The sequence below is a fragment of the Ambystoma mexicanum genome, chromosome 3p (assembly GCF_040938575.1).
Source record: "Ambystoma mexicanum isolate Mex_15411 chromosome 3p, UKY_AmexF1_1, whole genome shotgun sequence".
Taxonomy (NCBI): domain Eukaryota; kingdom Metazoa; phylum Chordata; class Amphibia; order Caudata; family Ambystomatidae; genus Ambystoma; species Ambystoma mexicanum.
Window position 1 is genome coordinate 349,645,698 of NC_090925.1, and position 24,351 is coordinate 349,670,048.

Consider the following 24,351-nt stretch of genomic DNA (forward strand, 5'->3'; position numbering starts at 1 on the left):
ACGTGTCGCTGGAGTGTGCACCTTGGCCTTATGTCTGACATGCATCCTGTACAGATGTCTGTGTGCATGTCCCTGACAGTGCTGCATGTGAGTCCATTCAAGCGTGTCCCACATCGATGGTGTCTGTGTTGCAATGCGTGAAGCGCACCGGCATGTAACGACGCACACATGTTTGCATACCTGTGTCTGGTCTGGGGCATGCAAGAGGTGTGACACATGGGTGCTTATGTCACCATCATGGACATGCATGGTGTACATGTGCGTGTGTCTGAGTAGTGAGTGTGTGTGACAGCTCAACACTCCGCACGTATGTTACTTGAGTTCTTGATTTGTGATTGCCTCCCGCTACCAATTTGCCCTCGAGTGCACTGTGACGTGATAGCTCCATTGCCTGCCTCAGGACTGTCAGGTGATCTGTGTGAATGAGATGTGTATGTCCCATGATGTGTGTGATCTGAATACACAATTATGATCTTGTGTCAGTGCCTTGTTCATGGATGTGAATGTCTGTTGTGAATGACAGACATGTTTGTGAATGTGTGTGAATGGCACTTCCCTGTGTGTATTGGAGGGTGATGATGGTTGTGACCTTTGACAGTGCCACTGATGTACATTTGAATTGTGACAAACACACATACCCACATATGTTCAGTAGCCTGATGTTTGTGTTCTATGTTTCCCTATCCACAGCAACGATGGAAGAAGAGGGCAGAGAAGGCGCTGTGGAGCACCGCAACAGGGATGCCTCCACCAGGCACAGACGCAGGGCACAGTCCTCCTCCCAGGTACCATTATCTTCCGGTAGTGAGGAGACTGGTGCTGCGTCCACGACAACGGCCGCAGCTGCTGAGGGGAGGCCAAAAAGGGTGAAGTTGGTTGTGGGCACCTCGGCAGTGGGAGGGACAGGTGAGCCCACACAGGGGCAGTCCGATGAGGTAACAGTGGGGGTCATCCAGGTTGGTGGTGGTGAAGGAGGAGGTCACATCAGCCCAGCCCGTGGGGCCCGGCAGGGGTGATGAGGTAGGTGTGACTAGTGCAGTCCAGGATCAGGGGCCGGAGGCAGTGCAGGTCACTGTGTAGGGGCCTGTGACTGATCCTGGCCCTGAAACTGCGACTGCACCAGTATGCACCTGCGGGCATGCCTCAGGCCGGACCCATCCGCATGTGGTGGATGTATCCACGCAAAAGGATGTTCCACTACCTGCGGGTGAAGCAATTCGTGACAGGGTGGAACCGTTGCTAGCCGGTATTGCGAGGCGTACAGCCAGCATTCGTGATGATGTGCAGGCTTCCAATCGGAAGCTTGCACATCATCAAGATGAGGTCTGTTACCTCATTAACTGGCTAGCTCAGTTCCTGATCACGAATCTGGTACGTGTGCTGGCCACTGCTGCAACACCACCTCCTCCTTTTCCTCCTCTGTGCGTCAGTCGTCCTCCATGCCGTCTACTGCCCCAGATACCACCAGGGCCCCCTGTGTTCCTGTCCCAAACCCGGCAGCCCGTCTGGTGGAGATCACATCCCTGCCACAGTCGGGAGTTGAAGGAGGATCAGCAGAGGTTGTCACTGCAGCGACAGGAGCTATGGCAATGGAGGAAGTGTAGGCACCAAGCAGCAGGGCACGTGCACGACGGCCCCGGGTGGTGTCATCATCCCAGAGACTGTCATTGTGGCGCAGGCACCAGGCATTTTGGCAGAAGCAGGCTCAGGGTAGGATGCAACAGGACTCGGGCGTTCATCATCAGAGGGGCAGGTATGGGCCATCGGGCAGGAGGCAAACGTGGACCTTACGACAAGGATGTCTTCCGTGTTCAAGTGTTTGGGCCAGCAAATCGGGGCAGAGCAGCAGCGGGCACAGGAGGCGCACCTCACCATGGCCAGTGCGGAGAATTCACTGCATCGGGCAGAGAGGCGGGCAGAGGTCCTCGAGGAGACTAGCAGGGAGTTCGAGAGGAGCATGGAGGAGTCCCTGCAAGCCCTCGAGGGGGAAGCCAAGGCACGCCTACTGGAAGTGGACACAGTGTTCGATGATGCCCTGGCGGAGACTATGAGAGAGCATGGTGAGGAGATGGACTAGCCCGCTGCCTTTGTATACAGTTCTTTAGGAGTAGGTTTCATTTGTGTTTTCTTTTTGTTTGGAGTTCCTGGACTTTGCTCCGCATCTTGTACATAGTTATTTTTGTATTGTATTTATAGGATTTTCTACATGTTTTGGGACCATGGACCCTGGATCTTTGTAAATATTTGGATTTTAATTGAACAGTTTTTTTAACCATGAAGGAATGGTTTTCACATGATATGTGATTTCATTTGCATATATGTTAATGGACAAGGACCACATTTTTGACTCTTTCATTTTTTACATCACATTGATTTTGGTTTTCACTTTCTTTTGGTTTTTGATTTGGTTCATGCATGTTTAATGTGTTGTTTTTACTGTGTGTGACTTAGATACATGTATTTTAATATAATTTTTTGACATTGAAATCGAAGCGGTATCTGGTCTCAACGGTTTAGTGCATGTTTCACTCCTCCATGACTCATTTGTGTGACTCTGCTGTTCACCAATGTTGTTCATGTGTGTGCACATGCATGCATGTGTGATGTTAGGATTCACATGACATAGGGAGCATGACGAATGGATGGGTGTTGAGGTGCACCAGGGGGATGCAGCGTGTGGTGGCATTTTAGCTGGCATGTGCTGCGTGATTGTATGTTGGTCCAATGTGTTTTGGGGTGGGGGCCAGGGAATTGTGGCGGGGCCTGCCTGCAGGTTGCCGTCACTGGTGGGGTGGTGGGGACATGAGGCGGGGCCTGCCTACAGGTTGCCGTCACAGGTGCGGACATGTGGCGGGGCCTGCCTGCAGGTTGCTGTCTCTGGTGGGGGGTGGGGACATGAGGCGGGGCCTGCCTGAAGGTTGCTGTCACTGGTGGGGGGTAGGGACATGAGGCGGGCCTGCCTGCAGGTTGCCATCACAGGTGGGGACATGTGGTGGGTCTGCCTGCAGGTTGCCGTCACTGGTGGGGGGTGGGGACATGAGGCGGGGCCTGCCTGCGGGGTATGGTCACGGGTGATGGGGTGGTCATGTGGTGTGGGCTGTCTGCGGGGTATGTTCACAGGTGATGGTGGGGGTCCTATGTGGTGTGGGCTGCCTGCAGTGTATGTTTTCGGGTGATGGTGGTGTCCCATGTGGTGTGGGCTGCCTGCGGGGTATGTTCACAGGTGATGGTGGGGGCCCCATGTGGTGTGAGCTGCCTGCAGGGTATGTTCACAGGTGATGGTGGGGGCCCCATGTGTTGTGAGCTGCCTGCTGGGTATGTTCACAGGTGATGGTGGGGGCCCCATGTGATGTGGGCTGGCTGTGGGGTATGTTCACAGGTGATGCTGGGGGTCCCATGTGGTGTGGGCTGCCTGCGTGGTATGGTCACGGGTGATGGGGGGACCATGTGGTGTGGGCTGCCTGTGGGGTATGTTCACAGGTGATGGTGGGGGTCTCCTGTGGTGTGGGCTGCCTGCAGGGTATGGTCACGGGTGATGGTGGAGATAGATCCCATGTGGTGTGGGCTGCCTGCAGGGTGTGGTCACGGGTGATGGGGGGCCATGTGGTGTGGGCTGCCTGCGGGGTATGGTCCACTGTTGGGGTCTGTCTGTCCCGCGAGGAGGCATCTGCTTCCAGGGGAGTTGTGCGTGTATCACGGAGTGCACGCGGGCCTTTCCACGTGATTTGGCTGGGGCGAGCGGGGTACGCGATTTCGCTGGGGCACAGACGGGGTACACGCGGGACTTCCCACACGATTTTGCTTATACGGGTGTGGTACACGATTTTGCTGGGGTGGGGACGGGGTACGCACGGCCCTTCCCATGCGATTTGGCTGGTGTGGGCGGGGTATGTGAGTTCAATGGGGTGCAGATGGGGTACACGCGGGCCTTCCATTGCGATTTGGCTTTTGAGAGCGGGGTACGCGATTTGCCTGGGACACTGACGGGTTACGCACAGGCCTTTTCACGCGATTTGGCTGGTGCGAGCGGGTTACGCTCTGATTTTTCACGCGATCATGATGGGGGGTGCTGTGTTCTGGGTCACGGATGGCAAGTGCCTTGTGCCGTATTGGGCATTTCACTGGCTTTTGCCTGCGCAAGAGGGTGTGTTTGGGGCGTTACTGGAGCTGCTTGGTGTTCATTGCGCCACGGCTACTGATGCCTCGGAAAATCCATGAATATGCATGCCGCGCAATTGCTGGTTTGCGCCACAGCTGGTGCACGCGTGGCACACGCTCCTTCTCTGCGTGCGGCACTTGCTCTGCTTCTGCGCTGGATTTTATGAATTGGGCCCTAAATCGGAAGATTTAGCAACATTTGTAAATGATGTTTTCATGATCGTGCATATACTCTGATATATAAGTTATACATTTTATCAGTAGGATATGGTTGTACAGTATTAATCACCGTTCGTACAGTCAAGTGTGAAACGCATGAATTAATGTACAAACACACACACTTTAATATTGCGTCCCTACTGTTTTGGAAAACATGTACACAATACATGTTTGACATTTAAAGCATTACACAGTAATAGGTTTTGGATTGAACTGTTTTTAAAATTTAGGGCCTCATTACACGGTAGGCGGTAACCATGGCGCTATAAGCGCCATGGTTGCCGCCAGTATTTTACCGTGTCCGCCTTGGTGGATGGCGGAATTACCGCCCTACTCCAAGGTGAGCGGGGCGGTAATTCCCCATTCACCAAGGCCCTTCCCCATTCCAATTTTTGCCCCCATAGGGCATAATGGGAATGGGGAAGGCGCTAATTATGGTACCGCAAATTGTGGTACCGTAATTAGCACCAAGGTCCCTTTGCGGCACCCTATTTTAACGGCTGGTAAAACCAGCCGTTAAAGTAGGGTGCCGCAAAGGGACCTTGGTAAACCCTGGGACCTGGTAAAACCAGCCGTTAAAGTTGTGTCCCGCAAAGGGAACTCGTAGTAAGGCGGTAAGGGTTTACCGGTACCGGTGCCCTTACCGGTACCAGTAAACCATTACCGCCTAACGTGTAATGAGGCCCTTTGTATTATGCAAGAAAAGCACAACATGCAAATACTTTCAGTAAATTGTTTCTATCCTACAAACTTTCAGAATCGCACATGCAGTTTATTTTAAGATGTAACTTAAAATAAAAAAGAGAACATCATTGAGCCATGCTACAGTTCACATTAGAGATAGAATTTGACATCTCCATGGTGTGAGACGAAGTGTCAGTGCTTAATGGAACTAGGCCCAAAAGCAAGAGGTCTTGAGTTTGAATCTGCCATGGAGCCTCTCTATATCATTTTTAAAGAGGGATTATAATTGGTACTTCGTATTTTTATTTTTAAAAAGGAGGATTATAATTTGAAAAATGAAGAGACAGACTTACCATGACACGTGAAACCTTTTTTGGGGCATGGCATGTGACACCTGCCAGTGGCACGTGTCACTTGTAGTGGTGACATGCAGTGGCACGTGTCACTGGCATATGACACATGCCATATTCGGCTCCTACCCCTACTGCCGAGTGCCTGCCGCTTCCAGGGCAGCGACAAGATGGCGACGTCTGCTCCACTACTGGGTCGGTGGCCCGATTCTCAGATTTGAGACCCCGATTTCAGTCGGGATTGACGCTGGCGGTGGCCCAGCTTTTCCGCCACTACAACGTTCCTTTTCCCCTCCAAAGCGAACTCAGGGGATCAGGATAAGGGAGGATAATTTTCCCGCACGCCGAGAGCGAGCTCTTTTACTTCCTCATGCTCTGCTCGCGCATGCGCCGTTCTGATAAATATATTATTAATGAGTTGTACCCAAAAAATACATGGCCTCTCCCAAAAATAAATACCAGAATTCCCCTGATGTAAAAGAAGTGATAACAGTAACTTATAGTACAGTGCCTATCTGGGTATTCTGTTTTTCTACATGCTAAATGTAGCATAGACCATTCTCCCGGTCCCTTTCTCCTCCCAAGTTCATTGTTGCCCTGATCAGTGCATTGCAAACATGCTCCCCTTGTTTCTCTGGTTTGCCCTTGGTACATACACACACACACTATGGGCCTCATTACACGGTAGGCGGTGAGCCATGGCGCTATTAGCGCCATGGCTCATGCCGGTAAAATACCGGCACCGCCTTGGCGGAAAGGGGATTTACCGCCCCATTCCAAGGTTGGAGGGGCGGTAAATCCCCTTTCCGCCATTGCCCTTCCCCATTCCCATTTCTGCCCCATAGGGCTCTATGGAAATGGGGAAGGCGCTAATTACGGCACCGCAATTTTGCGGTGCCGTAATTAGCTCCAAGGTCCCTTAGCGGGTTGGATTTTAACGCCTGCAAGAAGCAGGCGTTAAATCCTCCAACCCGCAAAGGGACCTCGTAGTACGGCGGTAAGGGTTAACGGTCACCGTTGCCATTAACGGTGACCGTTAACCCTTACCGCCGTCCGTGTAATGAGGCCCTATGCCTCTCATGTACTCTCTGTATTCTGTCTTTCGTGTACTACCCATATGTCCTCTTCTTACAACACTTATTCTCTCTGTGTTGCATTCACCCACTTGGTGCCCTGTTTTACTCTGTGTGTAGCCTTCTCCCACAGCCTAGTTATCTAATTTCTCTATATATGTTGCACACAGCCATATCCCAGTTTCGAGGAAGTACAGCATGCTACTTTTTTCCACTTGTTACACTCCTTCTTCCCACATAAGGCACACAGGCCATTCTCATGTTACCCTGTTTCCCCCTGTTTGTTGCATGCAGACTATTCCCCTGTTGTGCCGTTCATTATACTTGTGCCCACAGTTTGTGCCAGCGTTGCCACTATAAAGCATAACTTGATCATACCTGGGTATAGAATGTATGCCAGCCTGTTCATGTAAAAACCTTTTCATGCCATGCTACTTGTGCACAAATATATAGCAACATTACTATTGTAAAACACTTGCATGATGGTACCTACAAAATATGCTAGCATTGCTACTTTAAAGTGTTTTATGCCTCGCTACACAAAATATGCCAGGCATGTAAAGCATGCTTTCTGTTCCCAAACATATACCCACATTGCCACTCCAAAACGCTTTCATGTCAGTGCCATTGGCCAAAATGTATGCCATGTCTGGCACTGTGAAACCATCTACTTGGGCTTGTATCTACAATATATGCCAGCAGTATGATGCAGAACACTTGTTCATGCCACCTGTCCCCAAATATCTAGCATTGGCCCTGGAAATTATTTTGTGACAGTGCCCAAAATATATCGTAGCAGGCCATTGTAATGCGCATTCATGGTGCCAGTGTGCCCCTCACCAAACACGCAGACACACACTCATGTCACACACACTCTCTCACACCCACATATCCACCCACACACAAACCGTCTAATTCACTCACACAGCCTCACACACTCATTCAAAATCTTATACACATTCACATCTCCTTCACAACAGAAGCACATAATCACTCTTTTGTTTTTTGTAAATTTGCCCTTACTTTTCCATGGGGTGATGACTGCCAGTCTTCTCTCTTCCTCGTCTTCACCAGATAGCTGGCAAGCAGACAGCAAAGGACACATGACATAGATTGCATGCCAGCCCTGTGGGGGGTGCTTTTTTTGTTTTGTAAACATGCCTTTATTTTTGCATGGGGTGATGGCTGCCAGCCTTTTCCGTTCCTTGACAACACCAGATGACAGGCAAGAATCAGAAGTTGTGCAACATGGTTCCAAAGCCCAGTTGAGGGAGGGCAGGATTCTAAACTTATAATATAGTTCCTTCTTAACCACAAAGAGGAATGAGGAATCATGAACAATGTAGGGCCCAGCAACCGCAGAAATGATAATTTAGTTCCTACTCAATCAGAATAGGGAATCAATTCAGCCGTGGGTGACCCTAAGCTAAGACAAGAAAGGCAGTGAAACTAACAAAAGCACAAGAATGATGGCCTTCTTCGATTGGCATTTATTTATTTCCATTTGTAGGGCATGCCGAACACAGAGGTATCTGGGGGCTGTTTACAGTGCATAGATGAAATAGTCACAGTGCATGATCGGGATGAGTGGGCATTGCCTGAAAGAACAATGACAGAATGGATCTAGGGATCTTGTGTGAAGAGCCAGGTTTTAAATATTTTGCGGAAGGAGTATAGCGAGGGGTCAGATCTGAGTGAGAGAGGTAAGGCATTCCATTGTTTGGCCGCCACTATTGGGAAGCTGCAGCCGCAATTTGTTTGAAATTGGGCGTAGTTAGGAAGTGGGAGGTGATGGATCGGGAGGGTCTGTTGGTAATTTTGTTGGTGAGGTATTTAGGGACTGTGTTAGTGATACAGCTGTGTGTGATGGAGAGGGTCTTAAATTTGATGCGGTTTATGACAGGTAGCCAGTGGGAGGTGCGTCTAGCGGCAGAGATATGTTCTTATTTTAGGATATTCAGTGCTGCTCTTAGGGCATTGTTCTGTATGATTTGGAGTGTTTATGGAGGATCCTGCAAATAGAACATTGCAGTAATTTAGTTTGGACAGGATTAGGGCTCTGGCTAATGTATTTGTCGGGTGTTAAGAAAGGTTGGCACGCGTTAATGAGCTTAGCTGTGTAGGCAGTTGCAGAGGCCATTGCACTGACTTGCCTAGTTAGGGAGAGCGAAGAGTCGAGATAGACTCCTAGAGTTTTCACTTCCTTCAGGACGGTGATAGGGTTCCCGTCTATGGTAAAGGATTTGTAATCACAGTGCAGTTTGTTTAATCGGGATTGGGTCCCTACCACTAGGAGCTCTGTTTTATCGTCATGAGACAGAGTTCATGTTGCGCCATCCAGGCTTGCCTGATATGATAGATTTTATTGAGGGCGTTGGTAACCTCAGTGTGATTGCCGGAGGGCACGAGGATCTGCGTGTCATCAGGGTAGTTGGTATAGGAGGCACCTTGTTCGTCCAGGAAGTCGAAAAGGGGCTGAGTGTAGATGGTATAAAGTGTTGGCAAGACACACAAGCCTTGGGGCACTCAGCAGAGGACTGGGGCTGCTGTGGCTGCCGCTATGTTGGAGAAGACCCTCATTGTGCGGTTGGAGAGAAATAAATCAATCCAAGCTGTGTTTTGGGCAGAGAATCGGGCTGCAGAGGAGAGGTGTTGGCAAAGGATTTGGTGATTTACAATGTCAAACGCAGCGGATAGTTCAAGTAGCAGCAGGATGGCTAGGTTCCCATTCTCTATGATCTCATCCAGATTGACGTAGACCAAGGATATTATTGGACTTCAGATGTTCCTGTATTTCTAAGTAGGCCACTCTGCCTAGAATTTTAAGGAGGAAGGGGACAGTGGTGATGGGGCAGTAGTTGGTGGGGATGTTAGGGTCTAGGGATATTTATTTTAGGGGAGGGAGAACCCAAGTATCTTTCAGGTTGTTCAGAACGATCCATTGTGCTAAGAAGTTGTTGATGAGTGAGGTGATGAATGGTGCTAGTTCTGCAGCATATTCTTTGATGAAGGGGGCAGGGCAGATGTCGCCTTGGCATCTTGAGGGTTTGAGTCCATTAATCATTTTTGTGACTTCTTGTATCGTAACAAGTCTGAATTCAAATAGTTTGTTAGGGATGGGCGGAGGTGGATGTGGGTAGGTGTATTGGGTAGGGATAATTTGGCTTTTTTGTTGTCAATTTTTCTTTGTAGTAGGGCAGTATTATCGAGTACTGCTTTCTGGATGTTGGTGCACCAAGAGGAATCCTTCTGGCAGCTTTCTGGTGGGGGCACAGTGGATTCAAGTTCGTGTAGGATGGATAAAAGTTCTTTTGAACCTGTTTTGGCTTTGGCTATGCGCGCGTTGTAGGTGAGGCTCTTCGCTTGGATGATGGCCTGTTTGTAAGTTTTGGCTGCATCAAGGAACCTATTTGTATTATCTTTTGATGGTGTGGTTCTCCATGTTGCCTATGAATTTCGTTTGGTGGCTTGTAGGATTTTCAGGTCTGGTGTATTCCAGGAGTTAAGGTGGGCTCTAGGTTTAGGTTTGCGGGTACTTAGTGGGGCAGCTTTGTCTATCGCTGGGAGGAGAGTTTGATTATATAACTCCACCATTTGGCTGGGGTGGTGGTCTGAATGTTGATAGTTAGGGATAGGGTAGAGCATGGGGAACATATTCTCTGGAGTGATGTTACATGTTTTTCTGGACTGCGAGGCAGGAGCCGGTTGCGGTGAGGCTTTGGCTGTAGTGTATTTTGGAATAGTGAAGGTGATGACATTATGGTCAGACCATAGGCAGGGGTGGTTAGAAATGATACTAGTGTTGCAGTTCATGTCTGCCAGCCAGGCTAAGGTGATGCGTTGTGTGAATCCTAATGATTCAATTGTGTTGGTTATAGTTTTAGCATTAGCATCTGTGGGGTTGTTGAGGCCTAGGTTAAAGTCTCCCATAGTAATAATTCTGGAGGAAGGTTTGTCATTGTTGCCCAGGAGGAGGTTGATGTCCTCATCTAGAGATGGTAGTGGGCCAGGTGGCCTATGCAGGATGTGGATTTATGCTTATTAAAAATAAACAGAGTGGGGAGGAGGCACTAGCTGCATATTCTAGATAGTGGGTTACAGTGCTTGATGTCCCAAAGACACATTGGGGGCAACACACAGGGTGCAAAAGGTGCCTCTCCCAGAAGCAATGAATAAAGTGTGATCACTCCACAGGCACGGCCATGAAAGTGTGGGTACGTACGTCAGAATGCCTGATTGGACAAACATTGTAAAACAAGATTTCATTGGGGTATTTTGTAGAATAGAACAAAAAATAACAAATTAACTTCAATTCATGCCACAGGCATTTCCATTTGTTATGACGAGATATTCTGTGTTCAAAACACTGCTTGACTTCTCTTTGTTTACCTGTAGCAATGGGTTTGACGTTTTAACATGCCTCTTGGACCACAAAGTGCACAAAAAACAGAAGAACTGTTTATTAACATTGTGACATGATTGAAAAAGTATTAAAGCACACATAATATCAGTGTATGTGTAAATGTGAAATCATTGCAAAGATAGAACACAAACATAAGTGAAGATCATGTTCAAAGTGAACTATACACATGAACTATACTAGTTTAAATGTATAGGTTTTAGATTGACCGTATTGCAGAACAAGCTAGAGATTGTTTGTGTTCAATGGTTTGAAAAATTAAAAATCATGTTTAAAGCAACGAAGTCTCGGAAGTTGGTAATGCAACCATTTTCAGAACGCCAAAGAGTAGCCGTTGCACTTTGCTCATGAGCATGCCATCCTAAGTCACTGGTAAGAAAGCAAATGGTTTTTATTAAATACAAAATTGCTATATTTTTATCATTTAGTATAATGTATATTTTGGAATTTTCATCAACAGTCGCCTGATGATGCTTTCAGATAGAAATGTGTTGTGGATGTTGGCTTCACACTGTCATTGAACTGCATATTGGAATAGTAAACATTAAACATATTCAAAAACAAGAAAATAAAAGAATGATTTGAAAAGAGAAGAATGGTGAATTATTTGTTTGTTTAAATGAGTTCCTTTTAGAGAGAAATATTCTCCTATAATCATCCAAGTACACTATCCTACGCACGGTAAATTGTGTTACTCCAATACTCATTTGTAGAAAAGAAGTGGAACTTGACTATCTGAGTACCTGCAGTTAAATCGACTCTAGTTTCATGTAGGCCTTTCTCTTTCTGCAGTGAAAAGTTAGAGGGCTCTAATGAGGAAGCGTGAACAATGTGATGTTGCATATTGTTAGGAGAGACCGAAACAAAACTGGCTGTACAAAGTTTCCTTTGAACAAAACCTTTATTATTTCTCATTTGTAGACATGTAACGAGGCTAAAAAAGTCATTGCAGCGGTGGAAAAGGAACTGAAGTCCATGCAAGGTGATTACCATCTTTCTTTCATAAGGCGTTGAGGTATGATTCACACAGCTGGACTCATTATTTATGATTAATCCTTTAAATGAATCTCAAATGGTTCACATTTCCCTTTGCACACTGGCAACCACTCGGCTGCTCCTCATTTCACAGTGGTGAAAAAGGGGGGCTTTGGGGGGAACGTGAAGCGTTTCCCCCCGGGCAGGTTTTTGGCGCTGCACACGGCCAGCGAGTGGCCGTGGGGGGCAGAGCGCCTCCCCGGGGTATTTAAGGGTCCAGGGAAGGTTCGGGAGGCAGGCGATGGTTGGACTTGGCGATTGTCCCGCCCTCCCACCCCTTCATTTTGGTTTAGGTCTGGTATCTGGCTTATTAAAAGGGGGGGGGGCATTGTATTTGGGTTATGCGGGGGTTTTTTATGTCCCATGTCAAGTTTGGCTGGTAGTTTTGTGTGACAGGTCCGGGCATTAGTGAAGTTGTGATGTAAATTTCTGTTGCTGATGTGGCAGGTCAGACTGGCTGCAGGTCATAGGAAGGGGGAGATTGGTGTAGAGGGGAGCCTGAGGGGTATTAAAGTGGTTCTGGGCTCCGAGGGCATGGCCCCTTTTGATGTGGGGGGAGGGAAGCACAATGGGGGAATGACACGGGAAAGGATGGGGTGGCGCTGTTTGCACAAGCGGGCCACCCCGGGGGAACAGGTATTGAGCCTGGAGGGGCATGGCCCCGGGGAGAAAGCGGGACGCCTGGAAAAGGGGTAAGGAGACGGTGGGGTCCAAGGGACAGTTAGGGAGGAAATGGCTTTATTTAAGTATTTAATTGTTGGGGGAAAATGAAAATGTTTAATTAGTTAATTGGTTGTTTAAATATATCTTTAGTTTGTAAGGCCATGGAGCCAGGTAAGCATTTAATTGTAAGCTTTGGCCTGTCACATTAAGCGACCTTTTCCACTTTTAAATGAGTCTGGGATTTTGTGCAGTAAGCCAAAACATCCTTAAATCCATTCTTTGGAAAATAATTTGTATAGACATGTATAGAAATGGTTATCCTGCTGTGCTACTTAGGACTACATTGTCAAATGGGCTGCCTGAGAGTAACAAAAGTCTTTCCACTTTCCCGCTCACTCCAAACACCAGGGAGCTCATTTTATTGGGTCTCGTAATTTTACAGCAGGGAGCCGTTACGTGAACACTTCAACACAAACGGCTTATCGCTAACAAATGTTTGTCGTTTGCACTGCGGAGTGCAAAAGGGAAGGGCACAAGGCGGCATGCAAGCATGTATACTGCCTCTTGCCCTCCCCTTTTGCACTCCGCCGAGGAAATGAAGTAAACGCTGCCTGACATGTATTCATGGCGTTTGCATTGAATCCCCATGAACCATATAGGGATCCCCAGCATTTGTGCCCTAATGAAAATGCATGCAGAGCAAATGCTGGAGGAGAGGAAGGGAGCAGCAGAAACACAAGCTGCGTTCCGTCCCTCCTCTCTCGAATACAAATTAACAAAAATGGGCTGTGGCGGAATCAATAGCAAGGCTTTTACACAATTGATTCCCGCCAGGGCCCTTTTTATACAGGGCCAAAAATGAGCCCCGATTTGTAGACACATTTCTACCTCCACCATCTAGAACGGAATGTCACTGGCGTCCTGGTGACATTTTCCTAGTTGTTATATGATGAACTGTGCACTCAAAAGTACTTCCAACCCCACTCAATGAAGAACAGCTTAAAGGAAAACATGTGTGCTCAGTGAGTGGAGTGGTCAGAGTTTGAGTTCATAAGACTCCTGAATGAGCGGATTGGCCTCTAACCATGACAGGGAGGGATGGTGTATCAGAACGTCCAAGCATGGTCCACTGTTTAACTAGGGCTGCATCACTGCATGTGATCATCACACAGCCTTCTTCCTGGTTCATGCCAAGGTCTGTCTCAGGTATTACCCTAAAATACAATATTGATTTATGGTTAAAGACACCGTTTGTGACCCCTTTCTGTATTCCAGCACCTTCTTCCTACAGTCACCCTTCTGAACAAATAGTTGGGCCATCGCCAGCTATGTCTACAGAGCTCATGTTCGCGTGCAGGTCAAATAGCCCTAAGAGATAAGCACTCATTCAAAGGAGCAGCGTGTAGAGTGCAGAGCTGTGGGAGCATGGAGGTGGGCGGGGGTGGAGGCTCCATTCAGATCATGAGATGCGGAGATGCCAGGTCTACCTATCATGAAGTAGCGGAAAGGTCATGTCTAGTGCCTTTTAAGGATCCCTTCGCCCCGTATGTCACCATAAACTGCCCCTGATCCTGACCATAGGTGCAATTCTGGCCAGGACTGATTCACCCTTGCATCCCTCCAAGGTCAATAAAGTGAGTACCATAAAATTGGATATTTTATTTCCTACCGGTTTGGATAGCAAAAGTAAAACCTGTTATTGCTCCCCAAATAGTTCCATGTGATAATTTCTTTAGTCAATATATATTTCAAATTTTTACTCCTCATTTGCTACCTTCTGAATAATAACACTTCAAATGGATTGTGTCGTCCAACGTATTCCTCATCTCTGACATGTAATGTCCAGCTTCAGCTGCTTCTGAAAACTTTTTTTGGCAGAGGGTGCTGTGTGTCGATAGCGTCGAGTTCATGTCCCTCAAAGAATACGTCCAGTTGTTCCAAGTGTTAGTCCATAACAGGAAAGACCTTGAGGGAATGGAAGGGGAAACTCAAGGTAGGAAAAATACCCAAATCCCCTAAACCCCAACCCGCTAGGCCTTCGACTGACGAGTCGGGGGGCGACTCTCCTCGGAGAAAGAAGGTCAATCGTTCTAGGTCGAAGAGAAGGCACCGGAGGTCACCTTCTTCGACTTCTTCGTCCGACGTTTCTCCCAAAAGAGTAGCTTGCCCTACGAAAAAATTCATCCCAGTGGAATGAGAAGCTTTTCGGTCAGAAATGTGAAACATTTTCGTAAAGCAAGGCCATGCTCCTACCAAGCCCTCGAAGGAAGCCGGTAAGGATAGGTCTCACCTGAAATCCTGCGCGCCCTTTAGCCGGGAAAATGCCCTGACAAACATCAGGAGCTCTGGAGGCCTTAATCCGATGATATGCACAAGAAAGAAAAGTTGAGGTTGAGGTCCTCGATGCCATCGAGACCTTCAATGCTGGCGGTGCATTCGACGCCTGCCAGGCCCTCGATGTCGACATCAACGCCAAAATATTCGACGCCAACTGCGCCACATACAGCGACTGTTCCATCAAAGTTGAGCGCCCCTCCTCTGTCGCACCAATAAAGAAACCTACGACGTTGTCCAAGCCTACGACTTCCAAACATGAAAAAGTGTATGCTGCTCTTCCCACGAAAGAGTTTTTCAGAATATTCTCTTCAATTTTTGAAGAGGAGGAACACTCTGATGAGGAAGATGTTCCTTTTGGGTTACAATATGGTACATCCAATGTACCAGCATATTTCATATCGGAGGAGTCCAGAGTTAAGGACTTGAATGATAATATACAGTCGGCAAGTGGAGTAGATACTTCACCCAAACTGGAGTTTGGAAGGCCTGAGCCTGGCGAACATGCTGACGCTTCATACAGGCAAATCATGTCAAAAGTAGTAGGAGTACATGGGCTGGAGTAGGCCACCACTCCCTTATGGGCAAGATGATCTCACCGATATTTTGGATAAAGGTCCTGATCCTGTTTTGCCTTTTCATATGCCATTACAAAAAAGGGCGGCTAGAAACGGGGAAACTCCAGAGGCCAATCCTGCAGTAAATAGGAATCTGGCAAACAAATATCACCCCTCCAGTAGTGACCCTGACTATCTGTCGAAACACCCCACTCCGGAGAGTCTGGTGGTGCAGGTGGCTACAGCTACTTCAAAACAAGCAGCGTACCCTACCATCCCTCCTGATAGGGATGACAAGCGTGTAGATCGATGGGCACGAAAAGTATTTTCTGCAGGGAGCAAGGCACTGAAATCTGCCAACTCCACTTGTGCCCTTGCAATATTTTCGTGTACTCTGTGGGATTGCATTTCTATGGCGCCGGAGCACATTCTCGAAGGGGAAGAAAGGGATGGCTTCTTAGCTATTATTAAGGACGGCTAGTTGGGAATCCCTTCAATCAGGATTGGATACTGCGGATGGGATCAGCAGATCCATAGCTACCCGAACTGTTATGCGCAGATTTGCGTGATTGAGGAAGTCGGGTTTTGCACCGGATGCGCAGTCTAGGCTTCTCAAGATGCCTTTTGACAGGTCTCATCTTTTTGGCAGCAAGGCTGATGAGAGCCTTGAGAAGTTGCAGACCTCGAAGGCGGCAGCCAAATCGTTAGGAACCGCTGCTAGGCAACCTCAGCCTTTTTGTCCTAGTGGACAACCTTGGTGGGGTAGATCCTTTCGCTACTACTCCTCAGTTGCAAGGGCGAGAAGAATGGCCAGTCAATGAGGCCAGACAAGATGTCCTCATGGTGGACGAGGTAGAGGTGCTAAGCCAGCTCAAGCAGCAGCCTCTTTACCATCGACCTCTGCAGCAGCCGCCACAAAGCCACTCAGAGGTCTTGAGTCACAGTTAACCAGTGGGGGGCACACTGTCTCTGCATCTAGAAGAATAGCGAGACATTACTTCGGATGCTTAGGCTTTCGAAACCGCAGCCCACGGTTACTGCCTTCCTTTTATAAGAAGACCTCAGGACAATTGACCGGGAACCGCTCTTTGAGGATTTCGGATCCGCTCCTTGTGCAGGAAATGTTAACCCTGCTAGAGAAAGGTGCTATAGAACCGGTACCTGTAGCGGAGAGGAACAAGGGATGGCACTCCCCATATTTTATGATCCCCTACAGAGGACTGAGAAACACCTTGTACTTGAGATACTTGAACAAGTTCCTCAGGAAGGACAAGTTAAAGACAGTCTCACTTTCTCAGATCCTTCAGGCCCTCTAATTCCAGGATTGGTTGGTGTGCTTATTTTCATGTGCCAATCCATCTCAAGTACCGAAAATAACTGAGGTTCGCGGTTGGCTGTTCTCATTTTCAGTTTCGAGTTCTACCATTCGGGCTGACCTCTGCCCAAGGGTTTTCACCAAGCTGATGGCAGTAGTGGCCCCGAATCTCAGGAGATTGGGGATTCCCATCTATCCCTACCTGGATGATTGACTGATCAGGGTGCGTTCTCCCGAACAAGCACTGGATCATCTCAACATCAGCTGCCACTCTCTTCACAGACTGGGATTCTCCCTCAATTACAAGAAGTCCCATATGAAACCATCTCAGAAGCTCCAATTCATTGGGGCAATGCAGGATACATCCTTGGGGTAGAGCTTGCCACCCGAGGTGAGGGCTCAAGACATTCTGCAGATGGTCTCCAAATTTCAGAATGGCCAGCGTCTTCCAACTGATTTTTTGAGGTTGCTCAGCCTCATGGCATCCTGCATTTTTCTGGTGCCAGAAGCTCGCCTGAGAATGAGATCCCTTCAATAGGCTCTCAGGGTTCAATGGTCTTAGTTCTCGGGCAACATGTCAGACCTACTTCAGGTCCCAAGCAGGATCGCACAGGACCTTCTGTAGTGGGCCTGCAAGGACAATATTCTGAAGGGAGAACCTTTTTGGCAACCATGACCGGGGATAACAGTAGTGATGGATGCCTCACTGGTGGGTGAGGAGCCCATGCCAGCGATCTCACAATCAGCGGCCGTTAGTCTCTATCAAAGTCCAACCTACACATCAATCTTTTGGAGCTCAGACCAATCAGACTTGTGCTGAAGGCTTTTCTGCCCTCTGTACAGCGAAACAATGTCCTGATAATGACAGACAACACAGCGGCCATGTACTAACTCAACAGGAGAGGAGGTGTAGGGTCACTACCACTTTGCAGAGAGGCAATGCAGCTCTGGTACTGGGCAATTCAAGAAGGAATCTCTCTATCGATAGTTTGCCTAGCCGGAGAGGCGAACACAGCGGCGGACGCTCTGAGCAGGCACAGCACCGTCTGCCACGAGTGGGAACTAGCTCAGGAGGTCCTTCAAGAGATCTTCACCCATTGGGGAACCCCTTAAGGGGATCTGTTTGCGATCAGTGTCAACCGGAAGTGCGAACTGTACTGCTCCAGGGAATTTCCCCCAAGAGGAGCTTTAGCAGATGCGTTCGTGGTGGACTGGGAGTTTCTACTCCTACGCATTTCCTCCAGTCCCCGTCATTCCTCACGTGATCAAGAGGTTGAGAAAGTTCGGGAAAACCATAATGATGCCCTGGTTGGGGCCAGGAGGACATGGTACCCAGACCTTTTGTAAATGTCCATCTGCCCTCCAATTCGTCTTCCACCAAGAGAGGACCTTCTCTCTCTCTCTCTCTCTCTCTCTCTCTCTCTCTTTCTCTCTCTCTCTCTCTCTCTCTAGACAGGGACCCGTCAGAGTTTAGAGAGAGAGAGAGAGAGAGCGAGAGGGGAGGGGTCGGGTTCTCCATCCAGAGGTGAAGACTCTCAGCCTTCATGCATGGTTTCCCAGAGGCTGATATACAAGGATTGGGACCTCTCGGATGACGTAATGGAGATTTTGTTTTCGGCCAGAAGACCAGCAACAAAGTCCTTGTACAGTGGCCATTGGAACAAATTCTGCAGCTGGTGCAAGGACAAGAATGTAAACCCTTTACTATGCAAAACACCATATGTATTATCTTTTCTACTTTACCTAGCCAATCTGGGGCGTCAGGCGGGAACAATTAAGGGCTATTTGGCAGCACTATCCATCTTTAAGCATTCATCTAAGGAATCTTCATAATTTAAGATTCCACTGGTAACACAATTTCCAGTTTGGGAGCTTAATATGGTATTAAAATGTCTTATGTGTGTACCATTTGAAACTCGACATTCATGTCCATTAAAGTTGCTAACGTTTAAAACCATTTTATTGGTAGCACCAACGTCACCCCGTACAGTGAGTGAATTGCAGGCACTATCATCTAAACCACTCTTTAATATCTTCCTCGAGCATCAGATTGTCCTGAGGGTTAAGCCTTTATTTTGATCTAAAGTCATTTCAGATTTTCATGTAGGACAGAAAATTGTATTGCCCACTTTCTATCCTCCACCACACCGATTGGATCCACATAGAGCTCTAAGCTTCTACATATCTAGATTATCCAAACTTCGTATGGATGATCAGCTTTTTATAGGCTATAAAGGTCACAAACTGGGTCATGCTGTAACTAAACCGACCTTATCCAGATGGATCATTCTGGCAATTTCAGAATGCTACAGGCTGGCGGGCAAAGATCCTCCAGAAGGCTTAAGGGCCTATTCCACCAGGGGCATGGCTACCTCTACAGCTCTGCAAAGGGGTGTCCTGATCAAAAACATTTGTGATGCGGCTACGTGGTATACTATACACATGTTCACAAAGCATTACTGCCTTGATTCTTCCCTCTGTCAGGATGGAAGCTTAGGAAAAGCTGCCCTCCATTCGGTTCATGAAAGCATTGAGAAAAGTCGTACTCCCTCCACCACAACAATCACTGCTTTGGGAGTCTATCAAAGATGGGGAATACATGGGAGGACACAATCCATTTGAAGAACAAGTTACTTACCCTAGGTAATGTTCTTTTGACTGGATGTTCCTCCCACGTATTCCTCATCGCCCTCCCAGCCTACCCCACAGTAGAATGTCCCATGGTATTACAGCTTTTGCTCCCTCAAAACACAGTACGGCCAAACCTGTGGTTATGCGGGTAGTTTCTACTGAAAGAAAACACAGAACTGAAGCCAACAGGCGCTGCGCATGCTATATATACCTTGGAAGACATCACTCTTGAGAGAGAGGCCCCGATGGAAATCGAGTCGACTGCATCGATGCACAGCACCCTCTGCCGAAAATGGTTTCCGAAGCAGCTGAAGCTGGATATCAAAGATGAGGAATACATGGGAGGAAGATCCAGTCGAAAGAATGTTACCAGTGGTAAGTAACTTGTTCTTCTCAATCCTGCATATTCAGCAACTGGTTATAGATCCCTTACCACTCCTGCATTTACGATATCATTTGATTGCCACTTTACCATGTATACCTGTCCTATAGCAGCTGACTTGTTCTCTTTCTTCATGCAGCATGGTTTTGCCAGTAGCAAAGGGTTGTTCCAATAAAGGATCATTGTGCATCCATAATACTTCTTAAATCTTTAGTTTGCATCACTGTAGAATGTGTTGATCTCTGAATAGTTGGCCTGTTACTGTGCCAATCGACGGCAGGTTTGTGAAGAGAAGTTTAAAAAAGCCCTCTATTGATTTTATTGGCCCTTCAATTGGATTTGCTTGGCAAAATGGCATTTTATTTGTGCTATGGCCTCTGCATAGGCTGAATCGTAAGCCAAGCTACCCTGTTTTCTTGGTTTAGTCGCCTTTGAAAACAAGCACTGTATCTCTGAAATCAGGGAATTCAGCAGAAGCGCTTGCTTTCTGTTGGGGGCAAGTTCCCGCCCATCAATGGCCTAAGGATATGTGTCAAATGTTGCCTTCCATTCCTGGGAGGGTATAGCCAATCTGCCTGAGGATTGCAGAAATGTGGGAGGACAGTTCACCCTCTGCATGTCTGGTTGTTTACTGCACGTGGATGTGTCCTTATGGAGGGTGGGAAAGTCATGCAGGTGCTCTGGATGAAAGTTGGAGTGCAATGCCCCATATGCCACCACTATGTGTGTGTCTTGCTCTCTCCTTCCACTTTCTCTACCAGCTTTCTGTGCAGGTGTGCTGTTTTCAGCAAAGGCAAGTGGAAGCAGTGCAGGCAGACGGAAGGAGGGTACGAAATGGGGCCCTCCCATGAAGGTTGTTGCAGCGATCAAACCACCTTCATGGGACCCCCACTGCTGCTCCTCCTACATAGGTCATGGTCCAGTGGCATGGATCTGGAGAGACCAGTGTCCTGTCATTTTGTTAACTGCTATGGCGCACAATAACGCACCATTGCTGTGTGAACTGGAACTCCCAAACAGGGCGCACCATTTATAAAATGGCACCCAGGAGGAGTCAGTGCCACATGGTATTTATGTTAGAGAGCTTTTATACTGCAGACAAGGAGTACCATAGTTCACAGCCCCTGAGGAACGTCCCAGGGGTTGGCGTATTGTCCCTCCGCCAGGTGAATCTAGACCATGGTCTGTGGGGGTATACGATAAAGAGAAGAGAGCTCCAGAGGAGTAAAGTGGGCACATATAAAGGCATGTACAATGTGGAGGCACATTGGGTGCACCAAGATAGTGCAAAACCTGTACCAGAACTATCATGAAGATACATGCAAAGACTTGAATCAGTGTGGTCTGGAAGAGCAGAGGGGGGTGGGATCATTTTCATATCTCGGGGGTATATAATATAGTGCAGGAGATGGTCATGAAACAGTAGAAGTGTGGCTCCAACATAGAGCAATAGGTTTTGAGATGACTTGCTGGGACAAAGAAATATAACTATCTATTCTGCTTAAACAGACAGATGGTCAATGGAGGCGTGGAGAGAAATCAGCATAAAAATCAATGGGGCACATGCGGGCAGTAATTGCAGAGTGCTACACAAAGACAAGGCTGGAGATTATGTAGGACCTACAGTAAAACTGCAGGCATGAGAATTGGCTGAGTGGACAGGCATCTGCAGCTAACTCTATGGGCCTCATACCGGTACCACCATGGAGAAAAGGGGAATTACCACCCCGTTCCAAGGTTGGCGGGGCGGTAATTCCCCCTTTCTCCATGGCCCTTCCCCATTCCCATTGTTGTCTCATAGGGCATAATGGGAATGGGGAAGGAGCTAATTACGGTACCGCAAATTGCGGTACCGTAATTAGCACCAGGATCCCTTTGCGGGACCCAACTTTAACAGCTGGTCTACACCAGGCGTTAAGGTCGGGTCCCGCAAAGGGACCTCGTAGTAAGGCGGTAAGGGTTAACGGTCACCAGTGACCGTTAACCCTTACCGCCGTCTGTGTAATGAGGCCCTATGTCCAATATTCTTTCAATATCTCTCTGCCAAGTATGCAACTATGTAAAAGCCCTTATTTTTTGAAAGTGGCAAAAAAAGAGTTCTCCCAATTCCGTTTTCGCTGTATACTGCAATAGTCCCTTCAATGAGGTTGGAACAGTTTATTTCAGTGAAAAGGAATCAAATTGTGTTTGGAACTGAAGTCTGCGTCTAAAGAAAACCTATCCAACAGCTGATGGAGAACTTTTCTGCCAACACAGTTAATATCCTGCCTGTTGTTCACCATGGGGGTTTAATTGTGGAACGGTTCGGATCAGGTCCAGTTCTGGCACTGGTCCAACGTGCTACACCTCTGATTGATTTGTTATGGCACAGACGCTGTTCTGCTCTGAAGGTCGTTAAACAATATAGCCACCGTTAAGATGATCATACCATTTAAGACTCTGGCACCTTTTGACATTAGGTTTCTGTGTGCTTTACATCTTGTGATTGTATTCTTTCCATGTAAGAACAATTTTATTTATTTTTATTTTATTCATTTATAAAGCGCACAACAGCCCGTGGGCTCGAGGCGCTATTACAGAGTTCAGGAGCATGCTTTACATAGTTACATGGGTACAAGAACGGTGCTGTGGAATAAGATAGAGAGGCTAGCATATACATGGCTTTAGATGAACAGCCATGTTTTGAGGGCTTTTCGGAATGTATATTGTGCTGAGGTCTGCTCTGAGAGTGGATGGCAGTTAGTTCCATTGTCTGGCTGCATTGAAAGGGAAGTTGGCCCCACCTGCTTTGGCACGTTTGACTTTGGGCAGTACAAGACAATGGGAGTAGGGTGTTCTGGCGGGTCTCAATGAGCCTGCCGTAGTTACCTTGTTGGAGAGGTGGGGGGGGGGGGGCTATGGTTGCAATACACTTGTGAGTGATGGCTAGCGTTTTGAAAAGGACACGTTCTCTTACGGGAGCCAGTGGGCTACACACCTCGCTGTACTTATATGGTGCCTTTTGGGAATGGTGAGGGCGGCACTAAGTGCATTGTTTTGGATAATTTGTAGTTTTGCTAGGTTTTTTGATAAGGTGCCAGTGAAGAGGAGATTGGAGTAGTCGAGTCTTGACCCTGTGATGGCACTGGCAGAGGCAATACTCAGTGGACAGGAAGGGTTTTGCTGCATTGAGTAATTTGGTTGAGTACACTGCAGAGGGTGAAATGGCGTTAACATGTCGGGACATCGAGATAGTGGCGTCTAGGTGGACTCCAAAGGTTTTGACGGATGATGATACAGGAATGTGTATGTGGTCTATGGTGAATGTGGTGTATTGGCTGCTGACTTTTTTGAGGGTTTCTTGTGGCCCAACTGAAAGGATTTCTGTTTTGTCTCCATTGAGGCAAAGCCAGTTGGCAGCCGTCTAGGCCTGAATGGTGGAGTAGGCTGCATTAAGGGCATTGGTATCATCATCGTAGTTGCCAGTGAGGGGCAGGAGGACTTGTGTGTCATCAGCATAGTTTGTGTAGGCTATGCGGATGGAGTCCAAGATATTGTACAGTGGTCTTGTAAAGATATTGTAGAGTGTGGGAGAGATGCACGAGCCCTGTGGGACTCCACAATGGATGGTGTGAGGGGCAGCACAAGCCTGTTCTGAATAAACTCTCATTGCTCTTCCGTCTAGGAATGAGTCGATCCATGCCGTGGCTTTGGGTGAGAAGTGGGCAGAAGTGGTGAGGTGGTGACAGAGCATATTGTGGTCCACTAAGTCGACAGCAGGTCAAGGAGGAGGAGCAGGGCCAGCTTGCATTTGTCCCTGATCACATCCAACAGTTTTTTTAAATCTGTCTCATCCAACAATTTTTTTAAATCAAGCAGTGCTGATTCTGTGCCATGGCCAGGTCGAAAGCCAGATTGTCATAGTCCTGGAATGCAGTTATTCTCGAGGAAGTGTTGAACCTGTAGATATGCTTCCTTGTCTAGAATTTTGAGTAGAAAGGGGACAGTTGTGATAGGTCTGTAGTTGTTCGGTGCCATGCTGTCAAGTGAGTTTTTTTAGGAGTAGCCTTACCCATGCTTCCTTACTTGGGGAGGAGACGAGTCCTGAGGCAAATGTTGCATTTATAAAGGCGGTGAAGAAAGGGGAAAGGGTGGCTGCGCATTCCTTCATCATGGTGGCTGGGCAGGCATCTTCTTTGCATTTTGAAGGTTTAAGGTTTTTCAGTATACCGCAAACTTCACATTCAGAGACGTCACTGAAGGTGAAAGGGCGGACATCCTGGGTGGGAGTGTTCAGGGTAGTAGTAGTGACTGTGTGATGAAGAGTACTCAAGCTATTCTGATTGGCCAAGATTTTGCTGTGCAAAAGCTCTCTTTTTTTAAGTATGGCCGATTGGATGTTGGAGCACCAGGCTTCGTCGTTGGTAAAGGATTGCACAATGGGGACTGAGGCTTCTAGTTCTCTGAAAATAGAGAAGATTTCCCTGGTGTCTGATTTTGCATTAGCAATCCTTGTGTTTAAAGAAGCAGCCTTGGCTAGGGTGATTGCTT

General features: G+C 47.7%; 1 protein-coding gene across 1 annotated transcript in view; it reads left to right on the plus strand.

Moving 5' to 3' along the window:
- The window catches only part of LOC138580434 (bactericidal permeability-increasing protein-like), a 708,711-nt gene that overhangs the window by 253,661 nt on the left and 430,699 nt on the right, over positions 1-24,351 (plus strand). Inside the window, exon 8 of the mRNA XM_069650974.1 lies at positions 11,826-11,886. Coding sequence (XP_069507075.1) covers positions 11,826-11,886 — 61 coding nt within the window. The remainder of the gene's footprint in view (positions 1-11,825; positions 11,887-24,351) is intronic.